Source organism: Anser anser, assembly GCF_964211835.1.
Source record: "Anser anser genome assembly, chromosome: 2".
NCBI classification, from domain to species: domain Eukaryota; kingdom Metazoa; phylum Chordata; class Aves; order Anseriformes; family Anatidae; genus Anser; species Anser anser.
Genome location: NC_139721.1, coordinates 50121908 through 50135423, shown reverse-complemented (window position 1 = coordinate 50135423; position 13516 = coordinate 50121908). Strand labels below are relative to the sequence as shown.

Here is a 13516-nt window from a genome sequence, read left to right as displayed (position 1 = left end):
ATAATGACCATTTGACCATCTTCACCCACATTCAATTTCAAAAGAAAGTATTAGACTTCAAGTTCTGTCAGCTAGCATTTGACAGTATCTGATAGTATTTAGATTCTATACACGATACAAGCAACTAAATAGATGGGTAAGTTTACCAGAGCTGTTTACCTAATTTACTAACATACTAACAAAAGCAATTAAACACATACATTATCCCTTCTCTGTCTACCAGCAGCATCTCTTCAAGCCTTGAGTTGGAATGTGGAATGACTTCCATTGCCATCCCTGGGATTTGGATATCCCCCCCCACACTCAACTTGAAGGGTAAGCATAGCTTTTGAGCCTCACCTGCAGAGACAACTGCTACAGGCTACAATCTGCAGACTCTCTGCAGCAGTGTAAGGGAGATAAATACTTTTAGGTATAATAAGAATCACAGTACAGTAAGCTCTCTAGATTTCATCTACAGAAAGAGATTTTAACTATATAGCTCTTACTAAACACGTTAACAACCTTGACTTAACTCAAGAGGCTAGCCTGCCAAAATTCAGTACAAGCATTAAAACTAAAATATAAAAACATTTAATTATGAGTTAATTGAACATATTTGTTGCCTGAAGCAACACTGTATTTTAAGGTGCTTTTTTTTTTTTTAATTTGCTTTCAGTTAAACAGCCTGGATATTTGTGGACAATTTTAACAAGTTTAATTAAAAGAAGATAATTACCTAAAGTACATTTAACATGAATAATAAAATGTTGAAGTCACAGATTAAAAAAAGGAGAGAAAAGCTAAATCTGGATAATTAAATCTGAAGATGTTTTCCATTTGTGTTGCATTTCCAATTCTCATCCACATGAATCACTGTTCCATTTATTATATCCTATTAATTACAAATGGTGTGAATGTGTTTCATTTTAATTAAGTTGTCAAGTTTACAAGGAAAAATAAATTATTTTTAGTACCTAAGTTCTAATGTATTCTAAGTTAAAGTATATTTGATTAAAAGTTTATAAAACTAAAGAGGGAAGTTGCATTTTAATTTCAGTTAATTCCTGACACTTCAATGTATATCTATCCACTCAGGGTACACAGATATTTTAGAACAACTTAGCTCACATTGGCTGTGGTCATCTAATATTTGAACATTCCATAACGATAATTCACAGTAACTTTCAATAAAAATGTTCTTCTAATTTGTTTAACTGATTCTTTAAATAACTATTGTAGACTGTAAATTTACATCTATCTTTAAAGAGACTAGAAGAAGAATTACTTTCATGACTATTTCTACTGTGTTGCCCAGCTATGCTTCAAACTCATTAACTAGGGATTTTATATTAAAATGTAGAAACCCCCTTACAGAAAATGTTATAATTTCAGCTGGTTTTCTTCACAGTAAGATCTTATAATGCTTAAATATGTAAATCCGATTACACTAAAATACACACAATGCATCCAAACAAGAGATCTTTTCTGTTAGCAATTCAGAAATTCATCAATAAGGACTTTGTGTGCCACAAAACTGCTCTGTAGATCCATCTCCGAAAGTATGCAGAAAGCTACTCTAACATAGCAATATTTGCATTGAAATGTTTTATCTGATTATGGGAAAAACATTCCGAGCTTTTAAGTCTGAAACCAGGGGATTAAAAAATGCAAAACAATACTTAGTATTATGCACACTCATACCAGCTTCAGAACTGTCAACAAAATGTATATGAGCAAACAAGGCTTATTCAGCAGTCTTTCATCATGCTTTGTGCCAAGATGCAGAAAACGTTTAGCTTCACGATTTCATCTAAGCAATTGTGATTTGTATGTCCCAGAAATGATTAAAAAAATAATAATCTGCTGTAGCTAATCTAGTGTTGTAATTGCTGAGAAAAATACAAAATTAATTTTCAGGATATGACTACCCGTATAAATCTGACTCATTAATTCAATAACACATAATATGGATCAATTTAATGGCACGGCTTTTAACCAAATGCTTAAATGTTTATTGGCAATTGGGAAAGTAATTGCCACTGTTTATATTTTGATTTATAAGTTAAAACAACAGGAGAAAATCACATTGAGTGAACAGAATTTCTTGGACGCATACATTTTAAATACCATGATGTTTTGAGGAAGAAAAGTATAAGGATTGCTCACTTTACTGTCACAGATGCTGGTAATTTAAGTGATTTCCTGGAACCAAATGTTCACAGAACAATTGTGTTGACCAGCTGGTCTCTAAGTTTTAAAATAAAAGATGTACACTGGCATGTTACTGATCTACCAGATAACTAGATTCTCTTCTCTGCATTTTCAACATATGCTATGAGCTCCTCTCATTTAAATCCAGCCTTACAAATAGACACTGATGATTACATATATACATACTTCTTACACATGACAGATATTTATCTTAAAAGTCATCCTTACCAAAAGATCCTCACCAGCAATTCCACGATTGTTAAAAACCACGCATCTAAAAATTGAGAAAGTAAATTCAGTTATATAGATTGCTCATCCATCTGAAAATGACAACGTACACCAAAAATATAAAATACATAAAGAAAAATGAGCCAGTTCGATGGGTAAGTTCAGCACATAAATATTTACTGCCCTACAAATGCTAAAATCTGACATGTGCAGAATGACCTTTATACCACTGTAGTTGATGGGACTCTATGTGAACTCTGCGATTTGTCAGTCAAGGTCAGACTGCAGGAAGAGAACCCCTGGGGTTACCGGAAGACAGAATATGGATCGTGCTCTGCCTGAGCTCAGAGCTGGCCAATTATGAGCCATAAGCTTTATTTAGATGGCCTAAAGGCATGAAAAAATATTTTGGTATTTTTCAAATTTGGCTGTTTAAAAACAAAAACCTCAAGTTCTCCTTTATAATGTTATACTTTTCTTTGTTAGGTGATCAAATGTGGATATTTCTGTCAGGAATACTTCAAGAATTAGTTCTAAGAAGCTGTTGATTTGGAATCTTTCTTCCTCTAGTATTTTTACAGGTAAGTTTTAAAGTGATTTTAAAAGTAGTTTGAACAGTTAAAGCGCTGTTTTACTTTCAGAATTTAGTAGTGCAGCTCCCCAAACCTCCAGAGAACAGATAGCCAGAAATATACATAGGCACTCACACACACATATATATTTGAAGAACGTCATGTAGTAAATAGCAGATACCAATCTGCAATTGCAAAATGCAATATTCCAAATAGGGATCCTGGAACAATGACAACGTATTTTAAAGCACAGTAGCAGGAATATGATTACATAAAGGAATTTACTCGTTGACTAATCCACTTATTTTACCCAATTCTGACCAGAAGCCTTAATAAAAAAATAAATTAAACAGTGACAATTAAGAGGTGACAAACCTCTTCCTGAAACAGCAGTAGGAGTAGGTTGGCTCCCCTTCCTGCACTCAGGAATTTGAATCAAGCAATCTTGGCATTCAGAAGCTGACCTCCTCCGAGGCCTTCTGCCAGCAACCCATCCACACAAGTCTTTGTGGAGCTGAATACAAACCCCTTCTCAAGAAAGCATAAAGGTAACACAAGTGCTGATGTTACAGTTTAGGACACAGCAGCAAAGACCTATGCAGACATAGCTTGCTTTCACTGCAATTTCTGGAGCACGTCTGCAGATACTAAAACAGCCCTTTGGAATTTACTGCCGGTTACATAATGTGGTTATTATTATTATTACTACTGCTTTCTTACATAAACTAATTTTTTTAGATCTCATTTGCATCAGGAAGACACCTTATACATATACATACTTAAATGTGATCTCGCACACAAAATACAAACAATGAAGTGTAACAGCACCTATATCCCAGTGTTTCACTCTGATGGATCATATGAAGAATGTAGGATTCCTTGCTCGTTCCTGTCAGACCAGGCAATAACAGGACAGTAGGTCTTGTGCTGGCATCCGGATAATATAAGCTGTCATTATTATCAAACCAATCCAACGAAATCTGTCCTCCATCTGCTGTTCTAATGAGCTCACTGAAAGGCACATTTCAAGACAACAATGATTAGATTTAAAAAATAAATGCATACTATTAAGAGTGCTTAAACTGTAAAAATCACCAGGTATAAAATCTGCATCATTGATTATGTTTTAATGCTACAAGTACCACCTAATTGTGTTTGCACATTCACCATTCACAAAGAGCCATACCTCCACTGACATGAGTTAGCACAGTCAGTTCATGGCACAATTCCAGTTTACAGTAAACGAAGAGCTGGCCTTTTATCACTTGCTGCTGATGTACTGGAAGCTTGTAACTAATGTCACTTTTGGCACTGCCTTTTACTGTATGTGGGCTTGTGTACCGCAGCTTTCCTTTGGGTGGCCTGAGAACCTTCTGGCTCTGCTTTGGGCAATGTGTTAAACAACTATCATGTGTCTGTTGTTCTTTTTGTTTTGTTTTCTCTTTACCCAAAGAATAAGCACGTATGCTGGATAGCACTTTGTTATGTTTTCAGCGCGGAACACAGACAGACACTACTACATCTTTACAGCTTCAGGGAAGCCAGAATTTCATGCTCTATCTCCACAAACTTCTCTAGCATGCATGCTTAAAACATACAACTTAAGAATGTAACAAATGTGATATCATCTCCAGAAGTTAAGCATGTCTTAAACCATGAGAGGAAGGTTACAGTCCCTTCATATATATATATATATATATATATGTAGAGAGAGAGAGAGAGAGAGAGATTTCTGGTAATGAATGTATTGTATGACACAAGAACTACCAAAACTGAAGTTTACTTTGCATCTGATTTTTCATTTGAAAGCACAATATTCATGGCACCTACTCCAGACTTTAAAGCTCATCAGCCTTGTTGGACTCATTAGGTCAGCTTTACCCTTTTTTTAGTAATGGGCAGTAGATACAACGCTGTTGTGTACTGCCAGCACAATCTCAAATGGTGCGAATTAAGCATTGCCCCGTGGAACTACGTTTCTTTCCTCGCAAACCTTGAAATGGAAGTATACAAGAAGGGCTACAAAAACTGGACATGGCCATACCACTGAAATGTTTCCTAGTTACTAAAACTAAGGGAAGCTGCTAAATGCTAAATCTATTCTACCATGCAAACAGAGCTGAAACAACTTGTGCTGCGTCCAGGTTCCGGAGTATAAAAGTACTTCTCCTTAGCTCTTGTGCCAAATGCCTCACTTGCCAGACTGAGCCTCACTTCTGTGTGAGAGAGATCAGCTGAGGACAAACAATATATATAATCGTTTGCCTCTTAGAACTCTTAGAATTTAGGCATCAAAGAATACAAGATAGACCTGACAGGTAAAAATTACTCTGAAAATCCCAGGAGTTTTATATATTCAAAACTGGGCTGAAAGCGGCCATGCTTTCAGGTTAAGGCTGAACGTGTTGGTTGAATGGACAAAGACAGCATGACCCTTCCAAAATGATGGCATTCAATCACCAAAATATTTGACGCACCAGGCGACTGTACTGCCATCCAGAGAGACCTCAACAGGCTGGAGAAACTGGCTCACAGGAACTGCACGCCAGTCAACAAAGGGATGTGCCAAGTCCTGCAGCTGGGGATGAACAGCCCCAGGCACCGGGACATGCTGGGGGCTGCCTGGCTGGGAAGCAGCTCTGCAGAACAGGACCTGGGGGTCCTGGTGGACACCAAGTCGAACATGAGCCAGCAGTGTGCCCTTGCAATAAGGAAGGCCAATGGTAACCTGGGCTGTGTTAGGCAGAGCATTGCCAGCGGGAGGGAGGTGGTGATCCTTCCCCTCTGCTCAGCACTGGTGAGGCCACCCCTGGAGTGCTGGGCTCCCCAGTACAGGAGAGGCCTGGACATACTCAAGAGAGTCCCACAAAGGGTCACTGAGATGATGAAGGGGCTGGAGCATCTCTGAGGAGCTGAGAGAGCTGGGACTCTTCAGCCTGGGGAAGAGGAGGCTCAGGGGGATCTGATCAGTGTGTATAAAGACCTGAAGGGAGGAAGCAAAGAGGTCAGAGCCAGGCTCTTTTCAGTGGTGCCCAGTGCCAGGACAGGAGGCAGCACAAACTGGAACACAGGAGGCTTCCTCTGAACATCAGGCAGCACTACTGTGCTGTGCAGGTGACCGAGCACTGGCACTGGTTGCCCACAGAGAGGCTGTGGAGTCTCCTCCTTGGAGATCTTCAGAAGCTGCCTGCAGAGGGACTCGGGCAACTTGCTCTGGGTGGGTTAAACCAGTTGACCTCCAGAGGTCCCTTCCCACTTCAACCATTCTGTGAACATATAACCACATCAGGTCCTGCATTGCCACCAGTATTCCAGTGCTCCAAGATTCCCTGAGCTATAATAGGGCTATATGGGAGCTCTGGCCTTTTAAACCTACTGCATACTGAATCCAGGACAGAAATGGTTCCAGGCCTAGGATGGAGTAGTAAAGAGGGGCATAAAGCAGATATATGGGCACACACTCGAGCAATGACAGTAGCTGTGACACAGAGTAAGGTAACCACTGGCTACAGAATCGATCACTTTCCAAAAGAAAGGCACTTACTTTCTGTACTGTACTTGGGGTCTAGAAGTGATAAAGGGCCGCAGGAGTGTCTGCACCCGACCTTCCCAGCACCAAATCGTGGGGTAGTAAGTTTCTGTCACAACAGGGCAATATTCCTCGAGAAAGCGGCAGAAACGTTTGTTGCTGGCCACCAGCTGGGGTTTCTAGGAAGAGAGACTACAGTCAGGCATGGGCATTCATAGGAAAAAAATAATGAAAGCCTTTTTAAATCTCCAACTAGACTCTTTTTGTTGATATATTTACTTATAAGTCTTTTTATTTTCATGATAAAGAGATACACAAACATAAACCGAATGAAATCCCGAAATGCCCAACCGAAAAATGAAAACCACTAAACATTATGGATTCCTTACTCGCTTCTGATAATACATTATTTCAGCTCTGCTTTTACCAGCATACCGGAATCGAAACCACACTGTACCGCAGCAAGTGAGAAAGATTTTCCTGCGTCAGTTTTCTTGCACCAAGCAGAGATGAAGCTTCACCAGCGTACCTGGAGCGCACGCTTGCAGTACCTAGTTCAACCTGGTAGGACTCTCCTTCTCCCACCTCACAGTACGGCGCCCAACTGCACAGGGTACTCACCTCTAATAATGCTCTGCATACAGATATTTTTCTCACAGCCTAGGTTTGTATAGCGGAATTGGTGTGGAAATCATCACATCCCACATGGCTCGCATTTTAGCGGCCACATTTCTTAAACTTCTCTTTTAGGGTCTCCAGCGTACAAACGTTAACAGGACAAGAGAGGACAAGTGAAGAAAACTGCTACGCATACGCAGCAGCAGCAGCACGTCCTCCTGACCCGTCATTTTCTTCCTCTGACGAAAAGAAAGCATCCTTTTGTGAGGAAGAGGAAGGCTGTGTTCTCAGCCAGTCTATGGAGGCTTGTGGCAACGTGCGAGCCTTCAGCAGCCCAAAATCTTTTCACCCGCGTGTTCTCCCCTGATGGAGCACTCAACGAGGCGCTCTCACTCTTGCTCCAGGGGCCACTTTACACCGTACCCAAACGATTTGGAAGCGCGTAATCTCTTCGTGAAACCACTCCTGAGCAGGTGGACAGAGGCGCCAGAGCCCCCGCCACACGGCAGCAGCAGCCCAAGGGTCCCCAAAGCGGCACAGCGGGCGGCGGAGCCCCTGGGCGCCTGCCCCCGGGCGAAGCCCCTTCCCCGAGCGGCGGAGGGCAGCGCAAGGAAACGCCTCGGCCCTTTCCCCCGAGAGCCTAAAGGCACGGCACGGCTCGGCACGGCACGGCTCGGCACGGCACGGCCGACCCCTCCACAAGGACGCCGTCCCCGGGCGGCGCGGGCTCCGGGCAGCGGCCCCTCCGGGCGCGGCGGCGGCCATTTGAGGAGCCGCCGCTGCCTCCCCGGGGGCTGCCACCCCCGGTGTCCCCCGGGGGGTCCCCGTCCGCGGGCCACCGCCGCCCTCCCGCTCACCTTGGCGATGCTGCTGAGGTAGTAGCAGGCGTAGGCGACGCCGAAGCCCAGCACCAGCGACAAGCCCACGCCGGAGCCGAAGAGCCCCACGCGGACCTGGCTCTCCAGGTAGAGGGACAGCTCCCGGGTCAGCACCTGCCAGTCCATCCCGCCGCCGCTGCGCACCCCCGGGCTGCCGCAGCCGGAGCTCGGTGGCCGAGACCGCCCCGGAGCGGAGGGAGGGGACGAGGAGAAGGAGGAGGAGGAGGAGGAGGAAGGGGGAGAGGAGGAGCCGCCGCCCGGCTCCCCTCGGCCACGCCGCTGCCCGCGGGCTGCGCAGGGCGCCGGGGGCCGTTGGGCGCTGCAGCGCCGCCGGCGCCATTCCCGAGCTGTGGGGACCCGGCGGGGACCCAGGCCCCGTGCGCTGCCGGGTGGGACTGGGGACACCGAGGGGCTGCCCGCAGCCTCACCTGGCCCTGGGGGCTGAGGGTGCCCGTCCCGGGGCCCTGGGGGCTGAGGGTGCGCTTCCCGGGGCTCTGGTTCCTGAGGGTGCCGTCCGAAAGCGTGAGGAGCAGCTGGGGCAAACGCTGCTGGTGCTCAGTGCCTCCTGGAGAGGCCTCGTTCCCCCATCCCGCTGTTACTTTTACAGGACGAGAGCCCCCAAGCACACAGGAGGACGAGGGGACGCTGGGGACTGGCAGGTGCACCGCTGGTCAGTCAGCAGTATAACTATTTTAACGTGAGACTGAAGCACGCAGCGGCTTTTCCACTTCTCACTTCGATTACAAGGCGCTGTGAAGATCAGAGAGGAGGGGATGTAGTCCTTAATTCCCCAGGGAACCTCTGCCTGCTCCTCTTTCAGCGGCATGGATTGCTGCATTGAGGCCCTCACGTGTTTGCTAACTCTGATGCTTCTCTCTTCAGCTAAAATAGCCCAGTGTCTGCGTTTTTCCTTGGCAAAGTCACAGGAGCGCAGCTGATGATACAAACGTCCTGGCGCTGAGCATCTGCCATTTGAGATGCCTGCACACACCACAGGACGCAGCGGTACCTTCCTGCTCCTTCTTCTATGGCTTAGCTCCATGAACTGTTGAGAAAAGACAGACTTTGCTCGCTGAGACTCTTCCTTGCAAGGAAAATTTAATTGTTCACTTCCACTGCATACCTTACCTGTGTTTTCTTGCTGTACCAAATTTTTGAGAGCTAATTGAATTGGGAACCACAACAACAACAACAAACAGCAAGCAAACATCACCACGAAAAAAAAAAACATAAGCAGAATACGAAGTGGCCCATTTCAGTTGCTTCTCCTTACTCAGACAGATATTATCAGAGAGATGCAGATCTGACAGAATTTGAAAGCATTTCTGGGCCCAACTTATTCACCATGAAATGGTGATGGCAAGCTCCTTAATCTCTTGGATATAGGGCCACAGAGCTTAATTTAGGGAAACACTTAAAGGGGCTTGAAGCTTTCTGTGGTGTAAAGTGCTACTATATTCCTACCGTGGGGTCAAATGTACTGCTTTGGTGCAGCAAGAGTGGATTGCAGTCCTGGTTTGAGAACTATCATAAAAACCCATTTACTATCATAAAGAACTATCTATAAAGAACTATCATAAAAACCCAACATTTAAAGATTTTGCAGTCAAATGGCTGTTCTGATTGCAGTGCTAATTGGGTTATGGTGTTTGGAAAAGTCAAATATGTTTTACCATTCAGTCTGACAAGCAGAAATCTGTTACTTGTCTTCCTTTCTTTTTTTTTTTCCAAAATGAGTTTCTATGATTTAAGAATTTTTCACTAAGAATTTGAACGATAAATGTATGCAAAACAAAGTATATTGTATTAACAAAGGTAAACTACTATGAATATATTGCCATGCTCTGAAGAAATTTAAAAATACCTATTCTTCCTATCCTATCAGCTGACTGTAATTTCCAGAGACAAAGGGATAGAGCATCTGTTGAAAGGAGCGTGGGAATTAGTAAGGAGAGGGTAGGAAGGATCTGGGTTTTGCTTGTTTCCCCTGCAGCTTGTTTTCCCTGTTACGGAAAAAGGAAACTGAATGGGTGATGACAAAACCTTTTGTCACCAACATTTCAATTTCAGTGCTTCTGCTGAAGGAGAACAGCCATAGCCGGGTCCTGACTTTCTGGGAGTGTTAGGCTGTACGCCCGAGATAAAAGTAGGTACCATAAAGGAATACTCTGGTGTGAGCAGCTGGGCTAGAGAGCTTAGTTCTGAAAACAGATCGGCTTCATCAAAAAGATGAATTTAGGAACCTTCAGAGACTGTAATTTGGCTGAACTGAGGACTACATTTTACATGGATAGGAACCTGCTACGTCTGAAGATGGAAAGTGGTTATTGCTTGCATCAGACTGTTTTCCCAGATTCAAGTTTTATACCCAGTAAGTTGGACAACCCTCGAGGCACAGAAAAACTAAAGAAAAGAAATTCCCAAATGGCTGAGAAAGAAGAGGACACAGTGTGTGTCTACAGGGCTAAAAGTATTATAAATGCACCTACACACAAGACCAGAAAGCGGAAGGCGTGGATGCTGGTGGTTAAAGAAACCTTTCTGAGGCGTACAAAACCAGCAGCTTAGTGGCTAGATCAAGGGTCTAGAGAGATTGCATTCATAAAACCAGATCCGGACGCAAAGGCTGATGAGGTTTATCTGGTCTTTGACCATTACCCTACATCGCTTACTCATGGGAGTGTTAAGAACGTCAGGCGTATCTGACAGGCCACAGGCAAACTGAAACAAACCTGTGTACTGAGAAGGGCTGAGTTTTGGCTGGCTGAGTTACCGTGTAAGCATGTCAGTAACTGTCAATAGCAGTAATGTTAGTAACTGCCTTCTCTTCTAAGCGATTCCTATCGGATCCTCCAATTCCAGCGCCTTTTCTTTTAATTCCTTTAAAAGGGTCTCTTTTGACCTACATCAAAGTTAGCAGGGCTGAAAAAGAAAATACCGTGTTCTGCTTGTTTTGCAACCACCTCCAAGTAATTTAGTGATTGCAAATTTGTGAGGGGAGAAAACAAGGTGGTTGATACAGTTTTTTGAACTCTTACTGTTGGTTTGTTTGTTTGTTTGTTTGTTTTTTGCTTTTTTTCCTGAGGAGCAGAGTCCTGCGTTCCTAGAGACACTTGCTATGTGCACTTTGCTCCCTGGTGCTTACTAATATGATTGGATCAAGCCAGCCGTAATAGGTTATAGATTAGACAAACAGGAAAGGGTATGGGATTGTTCCTTGTCTCACAGCTTTTTTTTTGCTTAACCAGTAGATAATGATTTATAGAAGCAATTGGTGAGTCACAGCTTGATTTATGTTTTCTTTTAATGAGGAGGCTACACTAGTGCTACGCTATCTTTGTTATTTTATTGTTTTGTTAAGCTCAGTGGCTCTGCGACCATTTGGAGCTAGTGGGGAGGTGTGTTATATTCTTACTGATGTCCCAGTGGACAGCTGCAACTGGTCCCAGCGCAGTTCTCTGTAGCCTCACCCTTGGAATTGACTTCAGTTGGCACAGCAGCACCTCAGAGAGGACAAATGACATTTAGCCTCAGAGTTTTAAATTCAAGGTTTTGTTTGTTTATGTTCTTTTAACATTGGCTGAACTTTGCCACTCATCAGACAAAAAGGGAAAAATACCTTTGTGTCAGCCTGACCTATCTTGGGGATAAATAAAAAGTTCCCAGTCCATGTGTGAAACATCTGAAAGGTTTTCCATCAATGCAGGGAAGGGGCACTCACTATTGCTGATATTTATTATCAGCAGTAGAACAGAAGAAGAGAAACGCATTTGAAAAGTTCAGCTCAGCATTTCTCAAGCCTTCTTCATGCATATCCCATGTTTTTCTTTCCTTAAAGCACGAATCAATCAGGAATTAATAAAGTCCATGCAAATGTTCTATGTCGGAGACACTTCAAGTTTTGAATGAAATTGCCAGGCCGTGTTTATGTTTGTACTCTTGGTGTTTGTGAAAAAAAAAAAAAAGTCAATAATTGTGGCATAAGGAGAAGGTGTTTCTGTTTCTCCCTTTCTTGAGCTTTGCTACTTTGACTATAATCTCCAGTTTCTCAGGCTTCTGTATCTTTTTATGCCATACTGCTTCTCTTCACTCTGTCAGGGAATAATCCTCAGCTCTTCCAGATGTAAAGCTGGAAAGAACATAGGATTTAAAAGGAACGCTATGCCTTGTATAACAATATTAACAATTTAGTAATATGTTTGGATTAACAATATGTCCTTCAATTAAAATCTGCGAATTTCAGTTTAGCAGGTGTAGCAGGTATCCTGAGCACAAATCCAACTACCTAATTTAGCACCATTTCTCTGTCTTATTAGGTGGTTGAAGATATCATCAACAGCTGTTGCAACGTGAAGGCTGCCCAATATTCACCTCTCTTGGAAGGACTCTTATGAGATCTGGTCTTCATGAAAGCAATTCCCTGCATCCGAATACAGCTGACAAACTGCTAAACACAAGTTTGTGGTTAGTAGAGGATCACATAAATTTGACTCATCACCATGTAGATAATGGCATCATCAACATTTAAATAATGGTGATGGAACTTGGTTTGGTGTCATCTAGAATGTTCACAAAAGAGTTAAAGTACAGGTTCAAATTCTATGAGATATAGCTGAAAATAATTCTCAGAAATGTGAATTAACTTAAAAGTGATTGTTTTGTTCATCAACCAATGATGACAATCCATGGCATGCTCAAAACTAAGAATACGAGACAATATAAAATAAATTAAATTCAGTATAAGGTGAGCAAATACATTGAGGACATTTTTCTTAGTCAAATTATTTTTTTCATTAAAAGTGTTGTCAGAAGCTGCTACAGGACTTGAGAATTGTCCTAAGATGTGCAGTAGAGTTAAACATTGAATCTAGGTTAAATTTCCTCCTGGTTCCAAGGAATCTTTTCTGTAGCTTAGAGTGAAACATTTTCATTTTTATTTACCTATTATAATTCCTTTATAAACAGTTCAAAATGGAAAAAAAACCAAACACCTTGCATCTTTTATTTCAACCACAAAATCAAAGCATTTTAGAACGCTTTATACTATGGAAAAAATAATACTGCCATATACATTCAGTAAACTTTTGTTCTGCCCGCATGAATACTATGGCTTCAGCTGAATTCAGTGGGGTCAGAAATTTGTCCAATCACTCCTTCTTTTAGATTCTTTTTCATAGATTTTTCATTAGCATGTTAATAGTTAATTTATTATAATTAGACAAGATCTTAAATTAGATGTATATTAAAAATATTTACTTTATGCAAAACATATAGTCTTGTTTAGCAACATACAAAAATGTTGTCTTTTTGAAATTTTCTAGCTGTATTTCTGTTAAATCACTGGAAATCATACTTAGTAGAATTTAGGATTACATTATGTTGTGACTGGGACTTCTCTTATGACAAAACAGTGTTTAGTTCTGCTTGAGTTACTCAATGTTTGTTACTGCTCTAGCAGGCTATTAAAAATAAAGCCTAGGTATTATTCAGTGCCTAAA

General features: G+C 42.3%; 1 protein-coding gene and 1 long non-coding RNA gene across 4 annotated transcripts in view; one reads left to right on the top strand and one right to left on the bottom strand.

Moving 5' to 3' along the window:
- The window catches only part of ABHD3 (abhydrolase domain containing 3, phospholipase), a 23973-nt gene extending 15377 nt beyond the window's left edge, over positions 1–8596 (bottom strand). For both annotated transcript variants that reach the window (XM_083821868.1, XM_083821869.1), the window contains exons 1-4: positions 7998–8596; positions 6538–6701; positions 3822–4004; positions 2422–2467 (exon numbers count right to left, since the gene is read on the bottom strand). In XM_083821868.1, the coding sequence (XP_083677994.1) occupies positions 2422–2467; positions 3822–4004; positions 6538–6701; positions 7998–8144 (540 nt within the window). In that variant the 5' untranslated portion in view covers positions 8145–8596. The remainder of the gene's footprint in view (positions 1–2421; positions 2468–3821; positions 4005–6537; positions 6702–7997) is intronic.
- Positions 7968–13516, top strand: LOC310893228. Of its 2 annotated transcripts, XR_014578829.1 has the most exons (3): positions 7969–8105; positions 8626–10389; positions 12335–13516. It is a non-coding gene; the product is annotated as an uncharacterized lncRNA (long non-coding RNA). The 2 variants fall into 2 exon arrangements; XR_014578828.1 differs by lacking the exon at positions 8626–10389 and having other exon boundaries at positions 7968–8105.